Raw genomic sequence first — 11,039 nt, forward strand, 5'->3', positions numbered from 1 at the left:
AATGGGAAGAGGTGACTATAAGGAGGCTGGTTTGCATTAAGTGCGGGTATTGGGTTCGTGAACTAAAATCTATTGGGAGAGACGTCATTACTACTACTAAAAAGTAACTTTGACAAGCAAAAGACTTAAAAGAAACTACTACTGCACATCCCAAAAAAAGAAGCAAATGCAGCAAAGAGGTTTGGGAGATATTTCCTTTGTTCATTGAAGATTTAGAATAGGATTCTGATTGTCTCGTTTTGCTCCTTTGTATGAATCATCCTTGATTTACTCTTGCCGATCAACAGCTGTCGTTCATCATTCCTCGACCCCGCTGTGTTGCCTCTTATGGAGACTAGATCTAGTTGAAACCCAGTTGTGAGTAGACGACTAACAAGCATTCAATAAATATTTTGACAACATTTAGAAATTTGTTTTGAATCATTTCAAAGGTATGTTGGGAGTGAATTTTACTTTTGTGATATCAAATCGTTGTTCCTTTGTCTGTCTACCAAGGATGCTTTGTGTATAAAAAAAAATGGGATTTTCCCTCATCTCCGTACTGGTTTTGATCTGTGATTTTTTTGAAAGTTCAACTTCTTAGAAAGAATTCCTTCATTAAGGTTTTACTTAATGTATTAAAAAACTATGGTATTTATTATTTATATTGTATTTGAAAATTTTAGGCAAAATAAATGACCAAATTTCTGAAAATTCATATAAAGTTAACGAAACTTTATAACTATGTCATTTTGAATTATATCGAAAATTGTCTTAATAAATTGTAAAGGTAATTTTATAACTATGACATCTTCATTATTGGAATAAAGATGGAAGATAAGTAAATGTAGGTTTTTGTGAAAATACAGTGAAATCTCAGGGAAAGTTATTATGATTGTCAGAAACTTTAGCCAAATTATTAGCCAAGGGATTTAAGGACTGGTCAAATATGGGGCCATTGGTGGGGTAAGGCTTTGACTTGTAGGGCTTCTATTTAAATGGACCAGGCCTGTGGTCCAACTAGACCTTTTACAGTTTTACGTAACATAACAATACCTTGCCGACTCCCGACTTGACTCCACTGTCGACCAAATTATTTATTATGGTTGTTGTTAACTCCTTTGTGACTCCAAGTCAAGCTTTGGATTCATTTGGCTTTTTCCGAGCCAAATCGTTGAGATATGTATACAACTAACAGTGGACCAAACAAGGACCATTAGATCTTACAGACTACTGAAATTCATGTATTCAAGAATACTATTGAAACTCAGATTTCACCAGCACACCATGTTAGCCAAGGAAAAGCCAATGACCTGGAGGGTTTCTGTGTTGGTTGAGTTGTGTTTACCGGAAAGTTGGAGTTTACATTGGCGCCCACAGTACATTTCAACCGTGTATTGGGAACATCTCTCAATGATAAGTACGGGAGATGTAGATGTTCTCAATGCACGCTTAGATGCGCATGTAGGGCGTCGATGTGATCTCGGAAAGTTGAATTTTCAGCTCACCAATAGTATTCTCTTTTTTTTTTTACTTTTTGGGGTTTTGATCACCAAATACAAGCTTCCTGCCTTTCCGTGGCGGTTACCTGCATCCTAAACGGACACCCAATAGCTGAGAATCTGAGATGGTCACATGCATCCCTCCAGATAAAAATTATAGAAAAGATTTTCATTTACCACAAAAAGAAACATGGAGAATGATGGTTTTTCTCCAAAAGGCAGAAGTCATCAGGTCAATGGTGAGAAGAGAATTATGTTTTAAAAAGAATTGTGGATTCCTTGATCACTTTAAACAGATCTGCTAGGGATCAAAAACCTTGGATTCCTTGATCCTGAACTTGGGAACCATCAACCATGTTGGCCTTAGCAATAAATCCTGCCATTTATGTAAGTTCTCTTTTAAACCCCACAGAATGACAGAATGCATCTCAATTTTATAATTTCTTTTTTTTTATTATATTTCCTGGAACAGTAATTTCAAGTTGGACTACTAAAAACAGATGCTTGGCATATGGTATCCATGTTTTAAAAATGATACATGTCAAGTTTTCATTTAAAATAGTTGACGAATAAGAAAAGGCAATGAAAATACCAAACAAACCAAATACGAAACTGCCTTACATTGTTGATTACAATGGGAGGCACAATGAATCATTTTCCCGGAACAGACAACTAGGAAAAGTGGTTGTCTGAAAGAGGTTCACTCAACATTCCAAATACGTAAATCCAATCATGCAGAAGTCAATGCAAGAATCTTCAATACCTTGTCAATCTCTTTTCCGTAGTAAATTGGTAGAAATATGAGCTTAATTTGCATACAACAATTAGTACCTGCTAGCAATTTTCTTTTCTCATTTTATATTGAAAACTATACCAGGAAAATTTTAACTTAAGCCTTCCCATAATAAAAAAAGGAGGATGTATTAGTATACAAAGAATTTCTTTTTAAGGAGAAGAGTTGGACTGTCCTTCTGAACCCTGACTAATCATCTGGTTTTGTTTACCATCACCTGTCTTCCTCTTGAGCTTGTTCTTGATCTCAGCTTCTTTCTTATCAACAAAATCAATTAAGCTCTTAAAGCTAGTAGAGCGGGTTGTATGCTGAGAACAATGATTGGATTCAACTTCCTCTTCCTCAACCTCATCTGGATTATACCTGCGGTACTGACAAAGAACCCTAACAAAAAACACCAGAAGCGCAAGAAAACATGCAATGCCACATATTAGGAAAAGACCCCAGAAGCTGTTGAGAGACAGTCGGTTCGAATCAATTTCAGCCACTTGCATGGAGCACCCATTTGATGACAACCATTTATCATGGATCCTCTGGAGATCACCATTCTCTGAGAGCTGAAGGACAGCAGTTGACAAGTCAATAGCAAGAGGAGAGTCCCTCGGAAACGCCTGTCAGAACAGAGGAAAACTAGTTTCAGGGTCACAATCAACTACAAACTTTAAGACATATTTAATGAAATAAACAAACAAAACATCATATTCCAAGCTAGCTAAGTTTTAATCTTGAAGTGAAGTATAAACAATCTCCTGGGCATCTCAGAGAACTTCAGAGATATCATAATGGAAAACAGAAAATAAATCCTTTCTAAGGAAATTGGGTTTGTATGGAGGGAGGTATTCAATTGGAAGTCAGAAATAAAATGTAACTTTTACTAGTTAAAGTTGATATTCCTAGGTGTAAAAAGTGTTTACTACTGGTATTTTCTTGTCATGCAAATAAAATATTTGTAAATAACTTACTGAAAAGACTCCTAAAGTTAGAGATCATTAGAATAAAAATACTATATTTCTAGTTCCAACAAGTGGAAAGTTGTATATCCACCTGGTTTATGACCATTTACTGCAACTATATTGCTTGACCAAACATGAACTAAGAAATTACATCTTGATACTTACAAAACCCCATCCACTTTTCGTGAACTCCTGTCCCACAATCTTAAACTTGCAATTGTTGTTTGACAAGAAGATCTCAACATAAGGAAGTTCATCAACAATTGCAGCAACACCACCACCTTTTGGTCCATGCAGGAGGGCATCAGCATATTCTTCCTGGCCTCTTAAGTTCACAAGCCTGGACTCTGGAATGTTGAGTTCATCGATCATATAGCTTCTTGCAAAAGACCCATCCTGGTATCCAATAGGTTCATTACTTGATATTAAGCTGTCAATCCCTTCTATCCGTGATGACAACTGCTGCACTGTCAGGATTGATGTCAAGCTAGCTGTATAACTTGAATTGATGATTAGAACGACAAAAAGCCATAAGATCAGAACCAAACGTCCAAGGGTGCTCACAGTGTTTTCTCCTGCAATTGGTCCAAGCAGGTGTACAATGTAAGAAGTTCCAAGTTTGAGCCATTTGAAATGAAAATCAACCAATAGCTCCTGATGGGTAAATCATAAATGAAAAAAAAAAAGCATAAGAGAGAAAATTTACTCACTATGAGCAAAAAACATTGTTGAGAAACTAAACCTGCAAGATGAAAATACGAGTGGATTAGAATGTTTAAACATCCATAATTAAATCAGAGAACACTTGGTTTTAAATAAGAACTGGAGAACTGAAAAAGTGAATCTACAGGGGCACAAAGTATAAGCAGTTTTTACTAATAACCCATAAATTATTTCTATATGAAGCACATTTGTCTCTCACTATATTATTTTTTTCATAATAAAGGTGATCAGAAGCGAGGTCAACAGAAGTAGCCTCAATTACCTTCAGCACGATACTTTATCCAATTAACATTCAAAGTCTACAAACAAATGATAACTGCATGATTTAACACAGAATAAGGACTCGGAGACCAGAGTATTTGGACGAGGGATTAATGGAGAGTTCTGTGACACTGACCAAAATACAGTTATAAGTTGATGCCTTGGTGGACCACGGAATTCAGTGTTCATCCGATGCTCGAGAATCCAAACAACAGCTCCCACAAAAAGAAAGAAAGCACCTGTGGTACACCACATCTGTACTGTAAAAGGCTTTAGAAAAGCCCAAGCACTCGACCTTTTTTCTCTAACAGGAGCAACTATGACAAGGCCTGATTCACTAAAAGGCTGTGTGAAGTCCACAATCTTTGTCCTATTTGTAACAATGGTTATGTCTCCAACAGCTGCTTCAAATTTCTGAAGAGAAGAGGACACAAATCAGTTTTCTTACAGAAACTTAACATCCCAACCTGAAGTGGACAAGAAACAAAAAAATATGAATCAGTTCAATCCCCAAATCAACCCAATCAACCAAAGGAGAGGATCACCTAATGAGGTCAACCTTGTAGGTCCATGCAAGAACTAAGCCATTGGATGTTCCTGACCATCAGAATATTTGCAGAATACTTGCATTATCTTGGATAGTATGCACAAATATTCTGAGCATTCACATCAATAAAGGACAGTTGTGATCATCCAATCAGCTCAGTTTTACAGCACAATTCTTCAATAATGCACATCAAACTCTTAATCCTGATACTGCATATGCACTTTGTTCATACCAGAATTCGTCCAGATACCCAGTGGTAAAATTAGGCTAATTAAATTTATAATAAGTGAAATATATACTTACATTTTGGGTGACCATCCCAACAAGTTCGGCATAACTAGGATTTCTTGAACCATTCCCGTATAATATATATGTGTGCGGAACAGGATATGGCAACAGGGACACTGCAGCCTCAAAGACATCTATGCAAAACCCTTTCACTCCAAGAGGGCCCTTATCCTTTCCCACAAATTCCTTATAGCTTACTCGGTTAGGAACCCCAATTCTCAGAGGCTTCCCATTGTTGGGGAATACCCATCCACGTGGCTTTATTGTAGTTTCTCCAGGCCAAATTATGCTGTAAAGCTGTTGGCTGCTGGCAGACGTGTTAGGAGGCTTTGTATACAATACTTCTGGAGCAATAATTGAGAGACCTGAATAATTTGACCAATACCCTACTCTGCGAGACCCAGTTCCACCAATATTAAGAATATCATATGCTGGATGAATCAAATTTTTATCTGAATCATATTGAATCTGACCAGTCAGACCAGTGAAGTTCATCATGACCAATTTCTGGACCAGCCCTTGTCCTCCTTCAAATGAACGGAGTGCTGCTAAATGCAGCTTACTTCCATTTGCATCATGCAACTTGGGATCACTAGAGAAAGAAATATTTCCTCCCTCATTCAGAAACTCATCAAGAGCATGGGCAATTAACCAAACAGTATCATAGGCATAGAGCCCATAAGAATTCAAGCTTGAACTAGCATTTCCTTTTTGTTGCAAGTTGCTCCACCGGGAAAGAAATTTCTTTTTGAGATTGGAATCTGGGGTGTGATGGCGGAGTGCAACCACCCCTTGTATGAGATTCATGATATCAGGGTCCACTGGCTCTGATGAATCCAAAACAGTAGGAAGCCAATCTGTTGCAATCCAGACATAGCCACTGCCCATCATCCCAAGAGTGTTTGCGAGAGAGAAAATTGTTAAACCAGAATCAGGATGTACATGCACTACATAAACTCGAGATTCCATCAGATTAATTCCAACCAACAGGTCATTAATCTCACTTCTTGAGGCCCCTGGAGTGAAGGCAGCTTTGTATGAGATCTTGGAACGCTTCTTTGCCAGTGCATCACCCAATGTGGATATCCCATTTCTCCCATAATCATCATCCACAAAGATTGCAATTACCTCCCTCCAACCATTAAATTCAACTAAATCAGCTACGGCCTGCATCTGGAAAAGGTCACTCTGCGTTGTGCGTAGAAAATAAGGGTACTGTAATGCGGAAAGAGTGGGGTCTGTTGCTGCAAATGATAGAAGTGGCACATGAAGTTCATTAACAACATGAGAAATAACATGAGATATAACAGAAGATTGTGGACCAATAACAGCAACCACGCCTTTCTCCATCAGCTGCAAAGCTGCACAAGATGGAGCCGCCAAGTCAATATTTGGCATCACTTGTTAGGATAGAGGAAGAGAGATGCACAAAACAGATAAACTTGGTTAAGAAACTTAAATTCCTTGCTATATTTGTTTAGTTTTATATTCCTTCCTATCCTAGTCCTTTTCTTGAAGGGGGGATTTTATTTCTATGTTTGATGTTAAACCATAATACATGGGCAACTACCAAAAAGCATGTCAACAGTGTAAATTCTATATCTATCAAAAAACAGTGTAAGTTCTTTGAATATCTTCAACTGGAGTGATGGAACTGTCTTATCAAAAGCTATGGTTTTCCACCCCTTGGATTTACAAAAGTCAGGCTGGAACCCAATACTGTGTTCATGTGTTATTACTCATTAGTCTTCAAATATTTTCTAGTGCTCAAGTTAGATGTTTGTTCATGGCCTAGGACTGATGGACTTCTTCCTACAGGCATATAAGATGAACTCAGAGCTATACAGCAAACTAGCCAACTTAACGAGTACCTACCATTTTGTAAAAGATTTTCAGATTGTAAAAGTTTTTCCAGAAATTTAAGGTCTTCTACACACCATTTTGCTTCTAATTCTGGTCGGTAAACAGGTAACTCAAAAGACTTTCAACAAAATGACCTCCAGGATGTAGTGTCTTTAATCAGATCGATAAGAGGCCTAAAGAACCATGCCAAATACCACAATTAAAGAAAACGAAACAGAGACAATTGAAACGCAAACTTGAATTCCGTAAGAAACACGACATTTAACTTGTGCAAGCCATTATCCTTATACAGTACCTTCTATAGTTCCAATAAATCCACTGCAATTTGAATCCTGAACGATAAGGCTCAGCTTTGTCCCTTGAAGAATGGTAGTGTCGGAATTAACATCATCAACAGCAGCTTTAATTGCTGGCATTGCCACTTTTCCGATGGTCGAATTGAAAGTAAACAGAGCTCCTAGGTTGACGACGCTTGACCTTGACGAGGGAGAGCTGGACCTTTGAGTCCCGCCACCGACTATCATGGCCATCAACAAGCACAAGAGCAACCACTGAAGCAACTTCATCCCGAATACCCGACCTGATCCAATCTGATAGAGCTCCTCTAAGACTTGTCTGAATTGGATCAGAGCTCTTCAGAATTAAAAGAACCCGGTCATGAAGTTTTCAGTACCTAGGCAGGAAACAATACATGAAGATGCAGAGCATAATCAAAGAAACATCAACAAACACAGCAAGCAAAAGACGTCTGATTTGGTTCAAGATATCAACATGGTGAAGGGTGCTAAATTTTCGGAGATAAGACTTTCAGCTTAAACCACAGAAACCACGAGGAAGGAGTAGAGCAGCTTTCAACTGGGGGAGGACGCTAATTGAAGAAAGTTGACTTCAAAAATTCCTTCAAATTTCAAAGCCCCCATATCTCCACTGTCTTTAACCCAAGAAAGAAAAACGGCAAAACCTTATTAAATTAAATTATATATATATAAAAAAAAAAAAAAAAAAAAACTGATTGAGTTATTAACAGTTTGACAAACCCACGAGAAAATATTAGAAAAACAATAAAAAAATTGCTAATAAAAGATACCAAAAACAGTTGTGGAAGACCTTAGCTGCAGCTTCCCTCAGCTCGGAAGCAGCTCATACTCAGTTATATTTGCTTAGGAAGCCAATCCATATCTCTTCTTCAACTGCACAATAAAAAAGGAAAAACAAAAAAAGAATGAAAAAGAGAAGAAGAATCTCTTAAATAGTCCTGTAGCGAAGTAAAGAATCATTTTTTTTCCTGCTTTAACTCATTCTTCAACTAACAAAATCAATTTTTACAGTTTGATTAACTTGGGCAGAGAAGATATTTAGTTTTTAGTGTTGAAAAGAAAAGAAGATAATTGTTAAAATGGAATTTTGGGAAAAGGTCTGTATTATGGAGTATGTCCCTGGCAAGGACATACTTCCACAGTTAAAAGGAGCACATGATTAACCCTTAAATCAATTGTCTGACGATTGACGAAGGAACAGCGTGGCTTCCACCCTCATCATCACGTGAAACTTGTGGTGAGACCCTGAAGGGTGACAACATTACACGTGATAAATAATAAAATATTGGTAAATAAAAAAATAATGGTTGAGGGTATCGTTTGGTGGACAGGAACAGGATAAGCAAGTTGTGCCATTGGAGCTTGGAAAGGATTTGATAATTATCCAAATTTGAAAGGGAAAATTTTCCATTAATTAGTATCCTGTACTTTGGGCCTAATGTCACTTTGGTATCCTACCTTTCAAAATATGTCAATTCAGTATTTATCATTAATCAGTTGTTAGTTTGTCCTTAAATGACATTTGAAAAAGACACAAATGCCCTTGAATATCATCTAATTCTCTTTATCAATCATCTAAATAATGACAAAAAATTAACAATTCTAAATCTTTGCTTCTTTTATTCAAGAAAGTTGGGATTCAGAATGTCCTTTGAAGCTGATCTCAACTTTCTTAAATAGAAGAAATAAGAATTTAGGATTGTTAATTTTTGATCCACTTAACGACTGATTAGCAGTATATATTAAATTAATATATTTCAAAAATTCTAGGCCCAAATTACGAGCTACTAATCGGGACGAAAGTGGCACTTGTGTCCACCAACACAGCAAACGACACACGCACTAGGGTTGTTCATAAGAAGGCCCAACCCGACCAAGCCGACCAACCCAGACCGACCCAACTCGAGTCGGTCGGGTTTTCATCAGCACCGGTCAGTTTCGGATTGGGCAAATTCATAAATCGGTATATCGGGCCGGTTTTGGTTTTCTTATGTGAAAACCAAAACCAACCCAAACCGAACTGAACCAATTAGTCTTCTAGTTCGGTACTTCCTACTTAACTAGTCTTCTAGTTCCTATTTAACTAAATTGTATTTATCATAGTTTCTATAGTCTTTTACACCAAATAGGCAACCCATTAGGCAATTACAATTAGAATTAAGTTTCATTTTTTACCTAGATTATAATTTAGAAAGTTTCAAAGATAAATATTTCAGCATTCGTTCTATAAAACAGTTTGACTTTCTATTTTATTGATAACTTTTGTCTTCTCTTCTATTCTCTAACTTGGTCTGCCCCCCTCAAGTCCTCAACTCAAGACATCATTTGATTTTTGAACTTGGCTCTCCCAGCTCTCCCATCTTTTCAAATAAATTTCCTTCTAGTTCTAGGCTCCTTTGTCCTTTTTGTACAAGAGCAAAACTGAAACCAACCCAACCCGATTCAAACCAACCAAGTCGGTTTTCCCTATCAGTGAATCGATTTCAATTTCCACTTCAGGTAACCCGACCAGATTGGGTCGGTTGAGAACCCCAATAAACTAACCTAACCCGACCCGTGAACTGCCCTACACGACACACGAAACAACACTCGAACGATATTTATATCTTACTCATAAGTCATAATACTCCAAAATACAGGGCCCAATAAAATTCTTTTGTTTCTTTTTTCTTTCTCTCTCTCTAGAAAGTAAATAACCCTATGCAGTATGGCAGGGTAAAATTACAAAAAGAATCTCCTCCAATAAAATTTTGTTTTCACTCTTTAAAATTGGGACATTTTGTCAGATTAATTTAAACCAATCTGATTTTATGCTTTTGGGTATCCTACTAAGTACTATCCCAGCTTTTTAAAATTACTTTGTACCTACGCTGAGTTATTTAGTAATCATGGATACTTTAACTTTGTCAAGTAGCACATGCTAATATATTATCATGTTGCCAATTTTAATCTTACAAATCATGGGGTGCCCTACCTTTACCTTTTATAAGGATCAAATTCTCCTTTCTTGGACGCTTTATTTTATGAAGCTACATTTTTATTCTGTTTTTTTTTTTGGTTTACTTGTTTGTTTGTAAGACTTCTGGCATTTTTCCATTGCTTGGTATTCGATTTGAAGAATATATACTGGGCTTAAAGGCGGGGTCCATTCAATTATTAACAAAATCTCAACACAAGTCCACTCAAGTTGGATTCCTAACGACCATTTATATTTATTTGCTATAGGATATTTGACATTGATATAATTCTATTTAAACTTGAGCATATTGAAAATGATAAGACTTTTATTAATTTTTAGGGATCATATATTAAATATGAAAGAGTGGAGGTAGTATAGATGGCATATAATCACGAAGGATTCAAATTTACCAAACTCAGGCCTCGACTCTCCCCAATGCTTGCAATGTCCAAACTCTGCCGGTTAGTGCATGCAACAGTAACTCATTTTGGGTTGTTTCCCTAACAGCATCACCAGCAGGGACGCCAGATACCAAGACCACACCAGCAGTTCCAGCTGCAAACCCAGAATCCAAAGCTACACCAGAAGGGCTCGTCGCAGGCACAGCCATCGCAGGCGACGGCAGCCACCGGCGAAGGGGACGAAGGGGAAAAAGAGCAGCGAGCAAAATAACCGCCATTGCCTCCGTTCTCAGTTCGAGTTGCAGCGGCAGCGGCGGCTAGGCAACTCGAACCATTGCTAACATTGCTACCTTTGTTGCGTACATATTCAGCGACCTCCTTCTTCTTCTCTGTCCGAACCCAGAACAGAGCAGCGGCGAATTTTGGGTTTGCTAGATCCAAATCAAACACTTT

The 11,039-nt window shown here is 37.5% G+C and overlaps 1 protein-coding gene across 3 annotated transcripts; it reads right to left on the reverse strand.

Annotated features, from left to right (window-relative positions):
• Positions 1-2,241: 2,241 nt before the first annotated feature.
• On the reverse strand, positions 2,242-10,674 carry LOC148878194 (glutamate receptor 3.4-like). 3 transcript variants are annotated; one of them, XM_088950737.1, is made up of 8 exons: positions 10,596-10,674; positions 7,997-8,099; positions 7,205-7,582; positions 5,062-6,407; positions 4,348-4,625; positions 3,938-3,969; positions 3,393-3,802; positions 2,242-2,885 (listed from the first exon to the last, which is right to left on the reverse strand). In XM_088950737.1, the coding sequence occupies exons 3-8, from the start codon at positions 7,473-7,475 to the stop codon at positions 2,427-2,429; spliced, it is 2,796 nt and encodes a 931-aa protein (XP_088806863.1). In that variant the 5' UTR covers positions 7,476-7,582; positions 7,997-8,099; positions 10,596-10,674; the 3' UTR covers positions 2,242-2,426. The 3 variants fall into 3 exon arrangements, with proteins under 3 accessions (XP_088806863.1, XP_088806870.1, XP_088806853.1); XM_088950744.1 differs by having other exon boundaries at positions 8,017-8,099; positions 10,596-10,614; XM_088950727.1 differs by lacking the exon at positions 10,596-10,674 and having other exon boundaries at positions 8,017-8,244.
• Positions 10,675-11,039: the final 365 nt, after the last annotated feature.

Source organism: Nelumbo lutea, chromosome 1 (genome assembly GCF_056320005.1).
Source record: "Nelumbo lutea isolate HS-2025 chromosome 1, American lotus-T2T, whole genome shotgun sequence".
Lineage (NCBI taxonomy): Eukaryota > Viridiplantae > Streptophyta > Magnoliopsida > Proteales > Nelumbonaceae > Nelumbo > Nelumbo lutea.

Excerpts from the sequence above, each read along its gene's own strand:
- LOC148878194 (XM_088950737.1), bottom strand. The coding sequence starts at position 7,475 with ATGAAGTTGCTTCAGTGGTTGCTCTTGTGCTTGTTGATGGCCATGATA. Across the intron at positions 3,970-4,347 it reads CAACTTATAACTGTATTTTG|GTTTAGTTTCTCAACAATGT; the intron begins GTCAGTGTCACA and ends TTCATCTTGCAG. Across the intron at positions 2,886-3,392 it reads CGAAAAGTGGATGGGGTTTT|GCGTTTCCGAGGGACTCTCC; the intron begins GTAAGTATCAAG and ends CTGTTCTGACAG.